This window comes from Sparus aurata, chromosome 11 (genome assembly GCF_900880675.1).
Source record: "Sparus aurata chromosome 11, fSpaAur1.1, whole genome shotgun sequence".
NCBI classification, from domain to species: domain Eukaryota; kingdom Metazoa; phylum Chordata; class Actinopteri; order Spariformes; family Sparidae; genus Sparus; species Sparus aurata.
Genome location: NC_044197.1, coordinates 18,014,841 through 18,035,248, shown reverse-complemented (window position 1 = coordinate 18,035,248; position 20,408 = coordinate 18,014,841). Strand labels below are relative to the sequence as shown.

Here is a 20,408-nt window from a genome sequence, read left to right as displayed (position 1 = left end):
ATGTTCAGCAGCATGCACGAAGAATCACAGTTTTCACCTCTCGAAAACGGAGAAGTGCTCTCAGGAGTTAGTTTCTCAGGAGTGAGTTAAAAAAAAAGGGCAGTGATCTTGAAATGTAACTTTAAAAAGTGATGCCAGCCAACACCGCTGATGATGTCAAAACTCACACAGGTAAATGTAAAGTTTCCACCAGGTTGTTTTGGACAGATGAACAAAAAACAATGTCTGCCTCGTGTGCTCACGAGGGCGGTTTCTTTTTCTGTTTCTTTGTTGGGTTTTCGTCTCTGTTGGTTGATTCTTCCTTTTCCTCCTGGCTAAAATGTCTCATATCAGTTTCTGTGGATGCCCTTAGACTTAATGTAATAAAACGAATACTACTACTACTCATAATAACAATAATTCACAAAATGTAAACAGGTTGTTTTAGGAATGTGAACAATGACAATTTCTGTCTTAATTCTTTTTGTGTTTTTGTTTTCTTTGTTTATCGTCTCTGTAAGTTTACTCTTCCTGTTCTTCTTTCTTCCTGTGGATGCCTTTAGACTCTATGTCTCAGTCCAATAAAACAAAATAAGAAAAAGAACAATAATGTCATAATCCAGATGGTAAAGGTAAACAGGTTGTTTTTATGCTTCGTCTGTGCTTTCCTCTTATCGCTGTCCTGCCACAGAGGATAAGAAGTCCACACGTGTTTTTTGATTGCAATCAACTGTCACAGGACACGACTCGGCGTGAGAAGATTTTCCATTAAATGCAAATTTAAAAACCAATAAATCAAAGTGTTTTATTTTTTATATAAACTGGGAGATGTTTTGCCGCGACACATGGGCCACACAAAGGAAATCACTTGGGATCTGCTCATTAAACGGATGACTCGGATATTTTTAGTCTGTAACATGAATAAATTATCTTATTCCAGAGCGGGCTGGAGAGTGAGTATGTTCAGTCAAACCGCTTTCTCTTGAACACATATGAAAGCGTGACAGTGTTTGTCGAGAGCGGCTGTAAAGGTCACATCAGTATCAACACAAACACAGTCTACAATTCCATCATCGACTGCCATTTATTAGTATCAAACCACTGCTACAAAATTACATCAAACATGATGAAAATGGGACTTGCATACGTGCTATACACAATGTAAGCTTTAAAGTAATTAAAGTACATGAATTTTCTTAATCCTGGACAAATATCAATATATATTTATATATATTATATATAGATATATCAATGCCACTTAAAGCCATATATATCATTCCAGTGATCTAGAGCCTATAAATGTACAACTATAATCCCTGGTGGCTAACGGAGTAAACATTTCCCTTCCAGACTTCTCATCACATTATTTTTCAGCATGGAGATTTGAAAAAACAAATAAAGAAAGAAAGAAAGAAAGAAAGAAAGAAAGAAAGAAAGAAAAAAATTGAAAGCGAAAAATATAAATTAGGATGTTCCCGTCAACCTTAAAATGTCCGCTCCCATTTTTTTTTTTTTAGCAAAAAGAACAAAAATTGGCATATTCAGATCACAGAAACAGAAGAAATGCTGCACCTCATACCTTGAACTCTGTTTTAAACAAACACGACACAGAAGACACTTGATGATGAACTGCTGCTACAAAGAACTGATTTATTGTGTCGTTCAGTGCGCATAAAACAATGTGTAATCTGCCTTTTGAGGCGTGGAGACAAATACAAGATAGGATTACTTTTGCTGTCAGTCAAATGATGGCACTCTCTCTCTCTGGCAAAAACCTCGGTTCACTCCTTCGCGAAAACCCCCCCCCCCCCCCCCAAAAAAGCCCTTGACAACTGCCCCGGAGCCTCACGTGAAAACACTTTGCGGAGTGTGATTCAGTCGTCGGCGTCATGGAGAGACCTGGCTTAGATAGCTCGCTTTAAAAACCCGGGCATTATCTCAGGCTGTGCATCATTGCCTGGCAACTTATTTTCCAGTTCAGTGGAAATAATGAGGGACAGGTTGACAAATTCTTGATGCAACCTCTTTTTAAAATAGCACGTCCCTGCCTACATTGGCAGCTGCCACACTATCAGAGGGGATTTCAAAGAAAAACGGAGAGTCAGAAAATTACTCACTGTTTTGTACCAATTGAAATGTTTGAGAGAAAAAAAAAAGTAAGAGGCCTATTTCGAAAAACCTGCTGTTTTTTCTTTTTTCCATTTACAGCTGAATGAAACTTGCCCAAAGATTGGTCTATAGAGGAAGATTTTTTTTTTCTCCTTCTGCCTGCTTTCTGACAGGATGGGTTGCTTTTTTTTTTGCTCCTGCTGTGCAACCAACATATCCACCATGCTGAATGCTAGCACTCCAGAAAACAGAGGGTTGATACTGAAGACTCAGTATGCCGCTCGGGGGAAAGTGGGCAGCCGCGCCAGCGTGTAGCATGACACAATCTCCCGGTTAAAACTGACAAAGGCACAGGAAAGGTTTCATTAACCGCAGGGTCAGCAGGAACTCCCGTCTCACAGCTGCTCCACTCTCCTCTCTCCTGTTCACGACGGCAACAGACGCCTTTCGCGAAGAGCCAAACAAACAGCATAACGCCGCGTGAAATCCATAACCAACAGTGTGCGCTGCCTTAATTTTTTATGGTAGAGCGGTCAAATCGCAATAATCTGTAAAGCATTATAGGTTTGAACGCCACTAAAACATGTTGCCTCGCCTCCCAACATCAGCTTCTGTTGGCAACACATTATCAGGATGCTTCCCTCGGTGACATCCATCCCAAAAAATAATATTTCTCGCTGTTTGTTTGTTTGTTTTTTTTTTTATCTGCAGCAGGGACATTTTTAGACGAGAGTCAGGTATGGCTTGTCAATCACAGACAAGATTAATGAACAGGCACGTCAAACAAGTCCCTGGTAACACCGAAGAAGTGAAAACCAACAGGCCAGAATTTAAATGCCAGCACGTGCGCGTTTCTGCAAACGACGGACACCTTCAAATTTTTGCGTTTCACATGTGTCGTTACGATGTCACGTCCATATTAGCCGTATGTGAGCTGGATGGCGACACGACTGCTCGGTGAGACGCAGCAGGAAAACTCTGTCTGAGGTGCCGCTCCAACACTTCGCGCAAACTGGAAAATTTGTAGACATCAGGCCAATTTTCTAAATAGTTCCAAGTTTCAACATATCCACAGTTTTGCAGAGACGTACATTACAAACACTTATCTCGGCGGTTAGGTTGCGAGTATTCATCTGTCCAGTCTGAACCCTGCTTCCGTTCCCTTCGATGATAAACACACACTATTACACTGAACGCTCACTGCGCGTTAATCGTTGTTGTTATAATAAAGATGACATTTCACGATCTGCCATTCTACTTGGGGGTTTTACTGTCAGAATAACTCAGAGTTGTTTGATGACACCACTTGTCTTCAGTTAGATACTTGTATGATATCTGCAACCTATGTGGAGCGCTTCGGTTTCCTGTGTCGTGATATCGATTGTTTGGGTGATGCTATAAATAGCCGATGGAGAGAATATTACAGAGTGAGCAATAATCTCTTTCATTTTATGTTTTTAACAGCTCGATTACTTCAGCGTGTTGTGGCAATAATGCTCTGAATGAGGGGTTATGATTGATAAAATACTTTAAAAAGGCACATCTAGTCAAATATTTGTTCCCCTCTGAGAGTTTAAACAGCTGCTGTTTTTTTCACGATGCAACAAATCCGATCTTTGTAATAAACGTCTTCAAACAGGACAGTATGATTCTGATACGTGCAGGGGTGAGAAGAGGAGGAAGAGGAGGAGGAGGAGGAGGAGGAGGAGGAGGATGCTTTGGAAGGGGGGAACTTAAAAATTCTGGGTGGGGATTGTGGGGCCGTAATAATACGCGCCGGCATGAATATTTAAAATCCTCTTATCTTAAATTTAAAAGTGGAGGGATTTTTTTCCTCTCTCCGCTGTCAGCCGGGAGCGCGAGGTTAGGCAGTGATCTCTGCAGGTGGGTGGCGTGGCCTCTTTTCAGCCCGCGCATCAACACGACTTTTTCAACTGAACTTTTAAGAGGTAGGTCACACAACCACTGTGGATGTTTGAGCCGAGCGTGTAAATTCAGGTCATAGTGTACTCGAAAAGCCTCATGCTGTCGGGGGGAAGGAAAAAAAAAAGAAAGAAAGAAGTAATATTGATAGACCCCAGATGCATTATGGGACAGGCTGAGCGAGCGTGAGTGATTAATGTGTGTAAATATCTCCGGATCGTATACACTGAGCGACACGCTCCAGTCAATGATGATGATGCAGTGCAAACTGTGGGCAATCCTATGTACTGTGGCATCTGGCCATCTGGGCTCAGGAGGATTTATACTGAGTTTGAGGGCAGAGGGGAGGGGATCAAATATGCATGATACTGCAAAATTAAGACGACTCAATGAATCAAGCCACACTGAACAAAAAGAGAACATTCCCCCGAATTTGAATCTGAGCCAGGGGTTGTAGAGAACTGGGTTCAAAAGGGGCTGTTGTCACTTCTAAGAGGGCAATACACACAACTGTGGAAGCCTTACAAGGTGGAAGTGCTCAAGCATCGTGTTAACACGACGTAAGAATTGATGTTAGACATTATTTCAGACGTATAGCTTTGTTTCCTTTTCGACGTCTCTGAACAAAACTGGGTGATCGGGTTCACCCCTTTAGTTCCCTTTGTTATCACTTCTACAGAGAGAGAGAGCAAATGTCAGCAGATTGGCTGAGGAGAGCTACTTCACGACTGCGGGTACCAAGAAAAAAAAACAAAAAAAAACGGGCCCTCTTTGGATCCAAGGACATGTCACGAGAACAAAAAAGAAGAGAGAGGTTGGACCTGTACTTTGAATTTGTGATCACTGAGTCATAACCAGAAAATACCGAGGCACATTGCTGTGCAAAAAAAATGAAACACCCTTTGAATGCTCGGTACTTTCTGGTCAAACCTCTCTTGTCTCTTCCTCGGATCCCTTTTCATGATGCTAACCACAACATAGAAGTGGATGTGTGTTTACTGGTGACTGCCATCCAGTTGTTTACTTCTGATAACAATGACAGAGATCTGGTAAATCACGTATTAAAAGCTGAAGATACCAGATGTCATCTAAACTGATCCAGTTGTGGAGCTAACTGACGTTAACAACTGAAACATGAGTTTTAGCTAAATTAACTTGACTCTTTTCACTAATTATCAGCGATCCCGATTTAGGTCAAAATATCAAATTAAAATATAAATGTGTGATGTGACTGCTGTCTCGTTAACGTACCATCTTCGGCTGAGCAGCCAGGCATGCTTAAGCTACCTATTTTTTGTAGTTTAGCCAACAAGACGACAAAATAAATGTTATCACAGCTTGTGGAGTTCAAAAATAAGAGTTTTGCTAGCAGAATTGACACTACGGAATGTAGCCCCGGGACATTTTTATGTTTGAGGCGGATGTTGTCACGACGGCGCTCTCAAACTGTCCCGTTGCTACTGACAACCCCTTCGAGTGCCCATTAACTCAGATGTGGGTTTTTATATTGAACATGAAGACTTTTATTGCAAATAATAGTGATTTGATAAAAGGGACTTGTTAATACCATTATTCAAAAATAATGAACATCCAGTACATTTCATATGGAATACTAGCATGGTCTTAACCTCTTAGACAAGCAACCAACTCAGAACTGTCAACAATGTGCCACAAAAATCATCATGACTCTGAAAAGCAGGTGTTTTTTTTTAGTTCATCAGCAAAGTTGATTCAAATAAATCACAAACAAACATAGCCTGGCGGTCTGTAGGAGGTATGTATTCTTAGACCAGATTTAAGAACCAAACGTCTGGAATAAAAAAAAAATGGTTCCATTCATAAAAAGTGTGAATATCTGTAAAATGGCCACCTCAAAAAACACAGGTTAACTTTGACATGCAGCACAACCATACTCTCTGCACATCGTCAAACACGCGAGTGTGTGAAAACTATGACTACACACTGGCTCTACAGATCAAAAGGTATCCTATTTTCTCCAAATATACACACATTGATTCTGTTCTATAATACTGTTATATTGGTTCACACCCTCTCTTTTTCAAAAAGTAGGTAATTTGATTGCAAACATTGTTCATTTTAATGTACTCGTCCGACAAAAAATCAACAACAGTTATGGCATCTAAAATGAACCCGACAACATTATAAACTATGCCATACTGTGCCTCATTCAAATAAATGTCACATATCCAGTTTTACATGTTTCAAATCTATTATTATTTTTTTTTATACATTGTTTTCATAAAGGAAGAGAATAAATATACTTCTGACCCATTTTTCATTATACCTTAACATTTAAACAAGATCATATGGTGCAGTATTTTCATAATTTGTAAAACAAGCTGATAACAATTTCAGTACAAACAATAAAAGAAAAAAAATAATTAATGTTCAGCAGACCTTTAAAACAAATCATCACGAAACGTAAAAAGTAATAACAGTGTTTGTGCTTTAAGTCTTTTAACTGCGATGGCTATTTCTCTATAGGTTTGCAGTTACAAGTTCATGTGAAAATACTGTGTGGACTCAGGTACCGTCAGTCCCCTCGAATGGCGGGACAAAATATAACATCCATCCAATTCCAAAAAAGAGTTTCAAACATGATAACCTGTAGGACAAGTACTGCATTTTCATCGGATGCAACTGGCTTACTTGAAAATACCTGCGAGAGCCATACGGTGGGTTGGTTTTTGTACTGAATAAAATGCCTAATTTTGAAAGTTAAGTCAGCTATATGTTCATGAACATTCAATAATCAGTAATGTCAAACAAATGAGCTCTATCTTATTGTCTGAAAGTGTCTCTTTTTAAAGGAGGTTCATTTAATGTTTATGGTACTATTAAGGCATTACAGTACAGTATCTCTGTTTACACCATGGGTTGGTGAATATGCCAAACATGTCAAAAAATTAAACCTTTACAATAACGCCGTTTTTTGAGCCTTGATATGGTCGATTTCAGAGAACAGAAAAGCCACATTATATAGACATATATAATGATATATTAAACAACCTCATGGTTTAATTTATTCTCAACTCTGCTGGACGTTCACCGGCCCCGTGGACAATAAAATGGACTCATCTCGGAGGAGCTGCTAGCACCTTAGGCCATGTTTGTAGTGATGAGCCTGTTCATGATGAGCTTTAATTTGTGTTCTGTTGGTCATTATTAATGTGAGAAGGACTCAGATCGGAGCCAAAGCAGGTTTCATTTGCGGCTCTCTTTTTGTGAAATCTTAAGTTACACTGCATTTGGCTCTCTTTGACTTCCTTTATCTGTTAACCGGCACAATGGAGTAGATATATTTACTGTTAAGAAGACTGTGATACATTTAAGTACTGAGTTCTCTGTGAGGGAAAACAGGCCAATACAATGCAGAACGCTGCTTTCCCAGAATCCACTATCCAAGAATCATGCCAACAGTTGAAGCCAGAAACTTCAAGCCATCTACAGTGTGCAGCTGTGGGTTTCCTTATGATCAGTGCTGTAGGTACACAACACAATCAGAGACAAACCCTTTGCTCAGATGCCCACTGGATGTGGCATGTTTGAAAGAACTGCAATCTTTATGAGACAAACTAAAAACAGTTGATCTTGGGCTCTGCTTTTTTCTTCTCGACTGCAACGGTTCATTGCGACATTCGCATATGTGGACTCACTGAAAGAAAAAGCATGAGTATATACTGTAGTATTTATAGTTTCAAGAAAAATGTAAACAAAGGGCAGCGATGTTCCTCCCTCAATACTGTACAAAGGTCATGGACTGTGTTAATGTTCTTGGTCGAATGAGAAAAGCTGGTCCCACTTGAAACAAAAGCCTACACTATATTAAAATATAAAGATACGATACAGTATACTTTGCTACTTTGACGGCTGCCTGATCAATCTGTGAGGCAGGCATAGTAACTTTCATAGGACCCATTTCAGAATACAACAAAGCACACCTTCAACACTGTTCATCCATCTATTGAGTAATGACAATACAGGTCCTGAAAAAGCCCTGCCTTTTATGTTCTTTTGTTTTTTTTTTCTGTGTTTTTTTTTCTGTATTTTTTTTTCTAAGCACACCTCCGTAATCTGAATTTGTATTATTAGGAATCTAAATGTCTTTCCTTTGTTCAACAACCCATAATACATTCATTACAACATTGGTATGGTAATTGTGTGTGTACTGAGAGACTTGGCACAATTGCGTCTTTTTAGCCATGTACAAAAACTGATGAAAATGTCAATTTTGCGCCTTTGCCTCCCAGAGAAAGAGGCATGAAAGTGTAACTCATTTGGGAAGTTTGGGAGCTTTTTGATATGAGTGGAGGTGGAGTGGGGGGCGGCGGGCGAGGGGCTGAGCACTGATTCACAAGGTCAATCAATGAGAAAAGAAGGAAATAATAATAATTAAAAAAAACATCATCGTATTTACATGACATAAAATTTCACCAAAAAGCAAAGAGAGAGAGAGAGAGAAAAAAAAAGGTTCCCCACACAAAGTAACGCTGATTATTTTCCCCCATAACGGCTTTTCAACAAACTGTACCAGATGTGATTCCAGCCATCAGCAATGTCAAAAAGGATTCATAAATGCTCTCCACAGTCATTGTGTCTGGGCTGGCCTCTGCTAGTACACGCTGATGAAGGAGGAGAGAGCCAGGACCAGGTATCGGCAGGCCAGCGGGACGTACGCGCTTCCTGTGCTCCCATAGGGTGCAGTGTTGGGCGCTGTGGGCAGGGAAACAAGAGAAGCTCTGATTAGTTGTGATTGCACTTTCACTCGGCAGCACCCAGCATTTGAAAACCCACAGTCAGCTTGGTATGGTGCTTCCAAATGAGACCCTAAAAACTGCAATTACTGTGGCACAGCCACTATTTTAGTTTGTCTTCTCCATTTGGAAGAGAAACTCATACTTCACAACCCTGCTGCTGCTCAGCATTCTGAACAGTGTGGAAGAAGTTCACAGGTCCAGTACTGTAGAAGAACCAACACCACAAAGTCCTTTTTATCAGAAAAATATGGCATATTATTATATATAACATTATTATAATGTTAATACTAATTGGTACTACACTTGTAGCTGGCTGACATGGATATAGTTTCAACTCTTATGTACACTCAATTGATTTACTCCACTGGTTCCAATAATGTGATTAAAAGATTTGACCACACTATCTGCCCAGTCACCAGAATAAAATCTTTGCTGTGAACATTTCTCATCACATGTTTATGACCTGACTCAGCAGGTAGAAGTGATGGTTGTGGAGTAAAGATAGTCAACATGGCTGTCGAGCCAAGCATGAGCACAGTGTTGTCACAACATGAAATTGTAAAAAATTGGAAGGAAAGTAAAGTTTTGACACATCAGTGGCTTGCAGAAAAGTATGTTGTCCACATTTATTCTTCCGTCTTATTGTCTTGAAAATCATATTACTACAAGAGGTTGTAGTGAAGTAAGAGAGGAAGAAGATAAACTAAAATCTATAAAATGCTACTCATATTTGTATTCATTTATTGGAATATTCTCTAACTTTGTTTTGTGAAATATATGACAGTTTTATCTTTTTGGCTCATCAAACAGTTATTTGATAAAAACCCCCAGGGAAGTTTAGACGAGAAGTCGCTCTTTAGTTGAAATTTCTACTTTTATCTTCACATTCTATGCAAGTTTACTTTTAAAAAAAAGACGTCTAGGAAATTGTTAAAAACCTCTGAAGCTCTCAGCTGCTCCAACAGTCGAGGCAAGTGTAAACTTTGGGAAAAAAAACTGAATGCGAAATAGTCAACTGCCTGTCAGAGACCATACACTTACACTTTACATACATGTCCATGTGATGCAGAGGACCAAGATGATAAAGAATATTATAATTATCATTGATGAATGATTTTATTGGAATTTTAACCCCCTATGAGTGACCAGTAGTCAGTAGTAGTTTTGTTGCTCATTGCCAGGCGATTAATGAAATCATCTTGAACACCTAAAAAATCTGAAGATGATTTAGATTGGCATTAATAAAAAGTACCTTCATCAGTAACTGGGGGCCACTGTCTCATGTCCTCAAGCCAACTAGCCACGCTGCTGTCACTGTCAGCAGCAAACACAGAGTCACTACGGCTTGCCACCGCAGTAATGGTGCCACCACTAGATGGCGCAACACACAATCGGTGGCAAAATCACTATAAAATACATTGGAATAGAAATACTGAACTACAGAGAAGGCTTGATTTAAAGGGATAGTTCGTTTTTTTTAAGTGGGGTCATTTAAAGTACATATCTATAGTCGATCTGTTTCCTACCATAATCACCGATCAGCGCAGCCTCAGTTTGGAGAAATAGAGAGCCGCTCCAGCCCAGACGCTCAGCTTTGTACTGCAGTGAACGGGGTCCGGCAAAACCTTGAGCCTTGTTTTAGGTGGTTAAGGTGGTTAATTTTGCTTTTTTGCTGGACCCCGTTCACTGCAGTACAAAGCTGAGCGTCTGGGCTGGAGCGGCTCTCTATTTCTCCAAACTGAGGCTGCGCTGATCGGTGATTATGGTAGGAAACAGATCGACTACAGATATGTACTTTATATGACCCCACTTAAAAAAAAACGAACTATCCCTTTAACGTACTCCATTACTCGCCACCACGATTCTAAAATACTTCATTTTCTGTCTGTGTGACAAAACATTTATTCCCTCGTTCCTCTATTTTATATTAGTGTTTAAAAAAAGCCATCAGCAGAGAAGAGGAGAGTAGATGAGGTATTTTCTTCACTTTCCTTTTGAAGGCGCCTTTGTTTTGTGCTGTTTGTGTTCCTCTGACCAGCGGATGGCCACAGTAATATGAACAGGTCTCTCTGGAGAGCTGCGTCAGAGGGGCAGAGAGGGAGAGGGCAGCCTTTCATTTGGAGGGGCTACTGTGCCTCGACGCAGACACACTCTTTTTAGCTTGTAGCTCAATAAAGCACACCTCACAGGCTGCAAAACATGCTCTCCCTCAGCACCCCCAGACACACACACACACACACATATAGACTGTATGTACAGGTCACATGCATGCCTGCACACACACACACACACACACACACACACACACACACACACACACACACACACACACAGAACACCGTGAGGCAGTGCAAACAGCCTCTGCTCTACCAGGGGAAATCATGTGGTGCACAGCCCATATCAGCAGGGTGCCTCTATTTACACGGCCATGTAATTAGTTCACAATGTAACTCCTATGATGTGGACCTCACGTTGCACAAACCCATCGAGCAAAGTACATAACCACACACACACACACATGCCATGGTGAACAAGTAAAAAACATCTCTTCATGTATTTCTGAGGTAAGAAACGTCTCTAAAAGGATCGTTAAAGAGGAGGATTGTTATCCCACTGAGCTGTTGGTATTGTGGGACGTGTAATCATTCAATAGTACCCGTGCTGGTTGTCATCAGAGCGGCATATGGCTGTTGGTGTGTGTTAAAATAAATACAATGGCGCAGAGATTGATCTTTTTTTTTACCAACATAATAGCTCGTTGGTGACAATTTTAACAGGAGATGCCAGGGAGAGTAAAAAAAAAAAAAAAAAAAACAGAAACCCATCCCATTATTACCTGACACAGCGCTGCTTTCACCTGATACTTTCAAGCATTATCTGCCGGCACTGAAGTTGTTTACCTATTAGAGTGAAAACTATAGCTCCGCTGACGGACAGGGAAAAAAAAGGGGGGTGAGGAAATACAGGAGCACAAATGGCTGCAAATTTGTATGATGTGCGTGTTAGATGCATGGCTGGCCCGTGTGAACTGCAGCCCTCTTCTTTCTCCTTGTCTCTGCCTTTCTATCTTTGTCTCCCCCTTTTCTCCCTCATTCTCTCTCTTTGTATCCCTCCCTACTCTCTCTCTCTCTCTCTCTCTCTCTCTTCTCCTATCCAAAGTACAGGATAATGACACAGTTTTCCTGGGCTGTGAGAGCGAGCCGAGAAATGGTAACCATAGCAACAACAGCTCCTGTCCTGCTCAGCCGGCCCACTGTTGCCGGAGCCCGAGTGCATGGCATTGTGCTAGCCACGCTAGCAAAATCGTGTATGTGTTTGTGTGTGTGTGGCTGTGGGTGGGGAACAGGCAGATGTCACTATTTCCAGTCTTTAGATTCTCATCTGATCAGTGTCGGTGTAGTTTGTGGCTCGGAATGCGGCAGTAATCACATTAATATCTTGTACACAACTGCTTTTCATGCAGCAGTTCAGGGAGCTCACAAGGTAATTACTAGATCTGTGCTATGACTAATGTTGACTGGGCTAGAGAGCGTAACAATAAAGCCCTCAGTGCCTCAGGAAGGGGAGCGTTAAGTGAGGTTTGGGGGGGGGGAGTCGGTATTACTGGGTTCCTGCCTCCTCAGAGTGTTTGATTTTGGGCTTGTTTAATGTCTCCCTGTGTCACTGTGAAAAGCAGGGGCCTCTATTGTTTTGACTGTGTGGGTTGTAACTTGCCATTTTAATTAACTCCCCAACCAGGAACTGCCTGCAACACCATTACTCTGCTTATTAACATGAAGGAGAAAAAGACAGACAGACGGAGAGTGAGCGCAAAAGAAAGACAGATACGGGGGAGAAGAAGGGGGAATCAAAGGAAGAGAGAGCTGGGAAAAAAAGACAGTGATTGAAAGGGGTGCGAGAGCGAGGCTGCAGCAGCAGCGGACAGGAGGGAGAGGAAGAGGAAGAGGAGGGGGGGCTCTGACTGAGCTCTACCTCTTTGGGGTTTGAATTTAATTGCCATGTACATCAGTGCCGAGCTACAATGAAGTACCAGAATCCCAGACAATATATCATAGAGAAACCAACAGTGTCAAGATGCGCAAACGCTGGGAAGACAAGCAGCGCTCTAAAGGGAGAGGAGCCGAGGAGATAAGTGGAGATGAAAGCGATATGCTTCAATTACTGTTTTGCAACCGAATTGAAATGGAAAACTAGAGCCTCCCCAGCTCAAGCCAGAGTCATATGAAAATAACAATCCCTGGTTCTCTCTGATTCTGGACTGGAGCCATCAGCTTTAAATAGTGTGCTGGGAGTGCGAGCCGCTCTCTCTCTCTCGTCCTTCGCTCCCTCCCCCTTCTCTCTCAAATCTCCACCGACAGCAGTTTTGTCACCCACATATCATATGCACAACAAATGCTAAGGCCCTGAACCTCAGTCACTGTTGACACAGATAATGAATCATACTGAAATATGCAACAGTGACACTCGATGCTGGGTTTTGTGTTGAGTACCATCTTGAGTGTTATGCGCTGCACTGTAATTCACTGGGACATCATCATTCATTAAGTGATAGCGTGAGCTCCTTTCCCTTCCTCTTCTCAGCCTCTTAACTGTCACATGCTGGGCTTTTTTGTCAGGTTTGTACGAAGTCATTCAGAAATCCTCGCCTTAAGTTTCACACATGTTCCGTGACGCACATGTGAAAAAAGCAGGACAGCAAGAAGAATAGAAGAAAATCTCCTGCGTTTTTATGTTGGATTGAGTCTCCGATCCATTCGTTTGTCGTTTAGCGGATGAGACATCCCTTGAGTTGGTCGTATTCTCCAAGCTGGCTGTCGTGAGCGGTGCACAGACAGCAGCCAGCCAGGCAGCATCCCAATCCCCCCGAGGACATGGCTTCAGAGATGGGCTCCTCTGAGCAAAGGGGGTGGGGGAGGGGTTCAGTGTCCTTGACCATCAATCAGTGGCCTCTGGTCCTCCCCCCGCCGCTCCCCCGAGAGAGCCCACATGAGACACTCCTGAGCCAGAACTGATCCTGTACACACCACACTGGGAAATCGTGCTAAATCCCTCTACATGCAAGGTTCACAGCAACCACCAAGGGTGTCCTTAACTTAGTGCAGCACACACTAAAAGCTCTTCTTTATTTTTTTTCCGGGGCACTTTGCTGGTGTTCGGTAAAGACTCTGAATGGAATATCATGCAACGCTCATGAAATCTGATGAGGGGATGCGGCGCCTTCAAAGAATGCGCTGTGCTTCATTCGTCTTTTAAGTGCTTACACACCGAGGGTGTGCAAACACTTGATAGAAGGCGATGAAGACATCCCCATGCTTTACCTCACTTCAATCCACTGACAGTGAAATACGCTTGGCCCCGCCATCATTCATCTTGTACCGTCTTGCCTGTAGCAGCCTGCCATATTGAGTCGGCGCACAATTGACTCTCCGACCCATCAGCTCATTCATCCATTTCTCTCTCCATTCCTCCTGGTCTTGTACAAGCAAAATGCTCATCATGACCACATATGATGTTCAAAACTCATCACCTTCGTCTCCCGCTATGTTCATCACACACTTCTGGCTCCATGGAGCCCTCGTTCACACGAACCTTCGAGCTCATTAGCCCCACCAATCGTTTGCATTAGTGCTAGTAATGAAAAGCCTCCATTAATAAGATGGCCTTCAGAGATCATTTACCCTCCTCCGCCTCCCAGTGCTGCCATATCCTCACCCCACCCCTCCCTCCTGCCCTCACGCGCTCCACATCCTGGTACCTGCCGGTTATCAACACCCAGCAGAATGCTTTTTGGGGCCAGAGCCCAGGCTCTAATAGCTCTTCTCAGCATCAGTATCTAACTGGAGAGTGAATGAGAGCGAGAGACGGGTCACCTGATAGCTTACCGAGTGAGCTGGGGGCTCTCGATTGCAGGCAGGCTTTGGCCTTCAGCTTGACTTAATCAACGCCTCTGCGGGGTATTTGGACACATAAGAGAGCCCTCAGCACAGTGTGAGGTGGAGGAAGGAATCCCAACAGAGAAGACATTTCCGGCTTTCTCCGCACAGATACTGTTCCTTTTCATTATTGATCGACGTCTCACTTTCTCTCTCCTCGTCTTAAACAGAGAGCGTTTGTGTGTTTCTTTTATTTGAACTGAATAGAGAAGTTATGTGTCTGGCATTCGAGAGGAATCCAAAATTCAGAGTGACCTGCATGTATGTTTATTGGACCTATCAATTCAAGGACATGCTTTATGCGGGAAATCAATGGGCTCGCAAATGATGTACTTTATATGCATGCCCGATGGATAAATCTCCATTTTTAAAATGACTTATGAATTTTGCCTTCTAGGTTTTTCCCCCCAGTTTTTATAAATTTAGAGGTTAAATCCACATCAGCATGTTCTGGGAATAAACAACAACAACAAAAAAATGCAGTACGGTGTGGATTGATCCTTTAAGCAAGGGTTTTTAATCACAGCATTTCCAAAAGCATAATTACTCCATGACTTTGGCTGCTCCAGCTAAATCTGTTTAATGTTAGAGGCTTAATAAAATGCACAGGCATGCAAACAAATGTGTCAGCATGTAGCAAGTTCACGCAGCCCCACTTTCCCTTCTCTCTCCCCACCTTCTTCCTCCCTCTGTCTCTATAATAATCTCCCTCTCATATTTGGGTCTCTCACTCTGTCTCTAATAATTCCCCGTGCCCCCCTCTTCTGTCTCTCCCTCACTTTTTAATGCTTATCAGGGTTTTATTTCTGCTGCAGGCCCAAGGATTTAGCTGAGTCAGCTGCTGCTCGGCTACTGCGCCCCTGTGATGACAGCGACAATCTGGCCAGTTATGAGGAATGTTGACGACAAACCGACGCCACTTGCATCTCCATGAGCAGCTCCATCGATACAGCCCAGATAACATCTGATCTCCAACCAGGAGGCAACCCTCTCTTCCTACCCTCTCCGCTCTGCCCATCCCCTTTTTGCCCTGAAGCCTCCTGAAATAGCAATTCCCTGCTGTTACGTATGTAGGATTATGATAAGACAGCTCTTTTATCAGTTTCCATTATGGTGCTGATAACACAGCAGGCCTGAATGTGGAGGGTTAAGTGCATTTTCTCCTTGATGGATATAAGATAACTTTATCACTGCAGACTGCCTGGTTATCACAGTTCACCTGGGGCTAGTCGAACCTGACCAGAATTTGCTCACGCCATGCATCTCTGCACAAGAGCACACAGGCTGCAGCCAGAATTCGCTCGGATGGTCATACAGTACGCAGAGTGATCCATATTTTTTCTTCATATTTACCCACCCTTAGCTGTTAATTGATTTCTCTAAGATCAATGATGTGGTTTACAGAAATTGTTGGACCTAAAGGGCAAAATCAATTGCCAAGTGATTAGCATGTGCAGTGGATTATTTCTAGCTCAGGCGCCGCGCTGCTACTTAAGGCTGCGCGGAGGACGGGCAAAACTCGATGGAGGCACACGCCATATGTTTACGTTAATTATTGCTGGTTCAAAGTCTGCTTTAGATGGTGTACGCCCATAGGCTGTGAGAGCGTCACGCATGAAATATTCCTTTATTATGCCAAGACAGAACCTGAGGCAGTGAATGCACTCCAGTCTCTACTTCCCACCTTGTAGCTGACTGCCTGCGGGAGGTTCGGATAAAAGCTATAGTGTCCTGAAGTGAGCACCATTGATTCAGAGGGGTATTTCATACAGCAGCTTGAGACAGTACAGGCACTGCCTCTCACACACACGCACAATACCAAACCCAGTTTGCTCTCCGTGTGTGAATACCTTCCATTTCTAATTCACACACTGAGGGATCCGTTAAGTAGTTAACAGCTGAAGGTCTCGGAATTGGATACAAATATTCGCACACTTCCAGCTTCTCCTGCCACAATGTGCATTGCAACAATAAAATTATGAAACAAAACAAAACCCAAAATGACGGGCTGGTGCTTCATAAATGACCCTCTTGACACGCGTAGCTGTGGGAGAGAGCAGCCTGGAATGAGAATGAATCCCTTTTTATACTGAAACTAGAAAACTAATTGTGCTGCCGTTAATTAATTCTTAATAGGCTCCGTCTGCTGTCCTGGAGATGGGCTGCACCAAAGAGGCTAAAGAGGTCACTGATGTCAGATGCAGTTAATCTGGAGAGTGTATTTAAGGCAGAATTAAGAGTGAATTTAATGTGCGCGACATAGATGCTCTTCATATGACGTTACAGCGGGAAGGAGGCAGCTTACAGAAGTTCAGATTTACACCATAATACAGCTCTACAAACAACACAAGACAATGTAGAAAGATTACGCTTTTTTTTAAAGCAATATTTAAATCCTTTATCTAAGTAACTAACGATTATTCATTTATATTTTTTGATTAATCTAACAATTATTTTTGTATAACTTGATAAATATAACAACGAATTTACCCAAAATAACATCTGTCAACATACTTTATTCTATCATCAACAACCAAATATGACAAAGTGTGCACTGCAGGACATGATTCCCCAACAACAGTTCAGTCAGTTATCTAGTAATATGTGTAATCCTTGTATATTATGTGTTTGGGTGGGGACAAAAAGTAAACAGGACTTAAATTCACATTGAATCCGCAGTTTTTCCTCATTCATTTTAATGAGGGCAGTCTGTTTTGGCTGCGGAAGTGGGTCCAGCAGGGGTTCCCCCCCAAAATAACGAAGCAGGGTGAGGCGGAAAAGTTGAAGCCGACTCAGCGTTTGAAGAAACACAGCCCGACGTCACTTTGCGTTGTGCGTTGCACCAGCCCTAAAAAAGTCAAGTCAAAGTCTTACAGAAATGACAGTACGGACATATTCTCAAATAGATTAAAATAAAAAAAGTAAAAATATTTGTCATGCTGACAGATCATCATATGACTGTACAGTATTCACCTTATTCCTAGCCCCCATCATAACTTGCGCAAACTATAGGTGCTACATCCTGAGCGTCCAGTCATGTAACTGAAAGTGGTGTTGTAGATGGCTACGAGAAGCTTATCCTCCTTGACTGTATCATCATTCATGAAGATCTAAGTTTGTGACTTCATTGAGTGAGTACTAATAAAACAAATTATCTTTGCTACTATACTAATGCTTGGTAATATTTCTAAAGCTTTGAAGTTATTTACACTACTGCTGCTGAGCACCCTAAGTATCACTAATAATCATTACCCCAGTGACCTTTAAAGGAAACTCAAAGACATCTAATTGGATTAGTATCACTGTTTCATTAACAGGTAAGCAGTATTTATCGTTGTAAATTGTCAAGGTGGAACTGATTTTAACTATCTAATCTATAGAACTGTATTTAATCCTATGACAATCAGGGGTTGGATAAAATATCGATAAAGCACTGTATCATTTTGTTTTCTCTTGCAATATGATTACTGATACACTGGTGCCAAATATCATTATCTTTATCGGAACATGTGGGTGCTCTAAACACATTCCAATGATAATCCCACTCACCACAGTCATGATGTCATAACTCCTAACTTGATTCAAACAGATTGTAAAGAATTCTGTGAGCTGTAGTTGCGTCCTTCTTTTGAACATTTCAACTCTGTAACAGTTCTGCTTTCTTGCAGATTTTTCAGTTGTGTGTGTTAGAGAGGCACTGAGCTAACACTCTGTGCACTTTTTCATATATTGTTTCATCTCTGTTCATGTGAAATTCTGTGAATCTGGCTCCACAATGCAGTGAATAAATACATAATTCCTGCAATTTGTATTTTTAGGGGTCTTTTGCAATCTTCAGTAGACAAATATCACAATGTATTGTTAGATGATTGTCTTCTAATGTATTGGTTATTGCAGAATCACTGTATTATGATACTATCTGTGTCATGAATCATATCGTAAAGTAACCACCAATAACAATGTGTTCTGTTTTATGAGATGACTGTTTGATACTGTATTCAAGTTTATCTCTATAAGTCCAGTTCAAGCACCTTATAATTGTACTTAATTAACTTACTCTCCACCACATAGACAGCACTCTTCTAAGTGTGAATAGCCTTAGCTGCGTAGGTCTGGCAGATTTTTTGGAAAGGCTCAGAAAATCAACACAGTTTAAGAGTAGATGAGTCAAGGTGGTTTGATGCACTGCAAAATGCTGCCAAGTAAAAGCAATGGGTGCATTTGAAAGTTAAGTGTGAAGCACATCCAATTTGAGTGCCTTCCAGCCTTTAGACTAGTATTTGGAAGTGCTGAGTTGTGCGCACTCTGTTCAATGACAATAACTTTTGTGGTTGTATGAATAAAAGGCAGACAATATCACCTCACACTGAAATGTGTCAGATGCAAAAAAAATAAAAAAAAGCCCTTATCACTTATCTGCTCCTCCACATACCCCCTCCCCCCCACTCCACATCCACTTCAGCCTTTCCTCTATAGGCTTATCCTTTCTGCTGCACTGACACTATCGATATGCAACTTCCATTGCTGCATAAATACCAGAACTGATGATGGCGACACATGCTCTTTCCCTTTTGATGTGGTACTGTGCGTTGGTGACTGCAACTCCAAAGTATGTGAGCACCACTCTCTCTGCCTTTGTGTTCCCTTTTTCACATGAGGTCAAACATTATTGACTGGAATCACTGAGGGGAATAAGTCTGCGTTTACCGACAAATTGGACTGGTGGATTGACCCCTGGTTCAACTCAGCTGGGTACCATGAACAGCAAATATCAATACATGTGGTAAAAAACGCACACGCACGCACGCATGCATGCACGCACACACCCACACACACACACACACCTCTCTTTGAAGCTGGAAACAGAGCAGATGGATTCACAATTACATACAGTATTCATCATCAAGTCGACTCGCTGCTCTCGTGACAGTGAATTTGAGCACAGGAAATGTCAGTTCAATTATATTGCATTCGTACCATTACAAGCAATTATGGAAGAATGTAAAGGGTCACAAAGTAGACATATAAAAGGGGCTAATGCCATCTGTCTAGAAAATAATGATCACGGTTACACCGGCAATTTCAAAAAATGCTGTTTTATTGGTTAATAAGACTGAGAATCCTTTTACTGAGCTCCCCTATCAATGTTAATGTGTTCTATATTATGTGTGAGGACAAAAAGTGAACCAAGATCAGTTGAAACTACACTTTCTCATCAACACTACTTGTTAAAACAGTTTCTCCAAGTGAGAATGACATCCCATCCCAGCAACCTACACAGCATACTAAAATGAAAACAATTCTAAATGAACTAAAAATATGAAGTCAAAATGATCACAGGCTTTGAAAAAGTTTTCTAGACTCAAACTGCAGAAGTACCAAACCCAGAGCAAGAGTTCCAAAGGTAAGGAAGCAAGCAACAATTTCAACATGCCCTCCTTGTGTGATACGTGACAACTGTCTAATTCTGAGTCTGATACTGTTTGGCTACATGTACACTATAATTGAATCATTTCTCACCTTGAAAGCACAATTAGTTAATCAGGATAACCCAAATGTACCCAACCGAGACATCTCAAAGCCGGCTGGACTAATCGCTACTGCTAGTTTTGGGTAAACTCAAGAAGTCATTTTCTTTAATCTTAGGTCCAACAGATAAATTGGGTCTCCAACCTCCCATTAGTGA

At 41.7% G+C, this 20,408-nt stretch overlaps 1 protein-coding gene across 3 annotated transcripts in view; it reads right to left on the bottom strand.

Annotated features, from left to right (window-relative positions):
- Nucleotides 1–1,044: 1,044 nt before the first annotated feature.
- Nucleotides 1,045–20,408, bottom strand: part of negr1 (neuronal growth regulator 1) — a 174,683-nt gene continuing 155,319 nt past the window's right edge. For 2 of the 3 annotated variants that reach the window (XM_030434227.1, XM_030434229.1), the window contains one exon: nucleotides 1,045–8,745. In XM_030434227.1, coding sequence (XP_030290087.1) covers nucleotides 8,645–8,745 — 101 coding nt within the window. In that variant the 3' untranslated portion in view covers nucleotides 1,045–8,644. Of the gene's footprint in view, nucleotides 8,746–17,293; nucleotides 17,571–20,408 lie in introns of those variants that run through there. The other variant, XM_030434230.1, reaches the window with a different exon arrangement.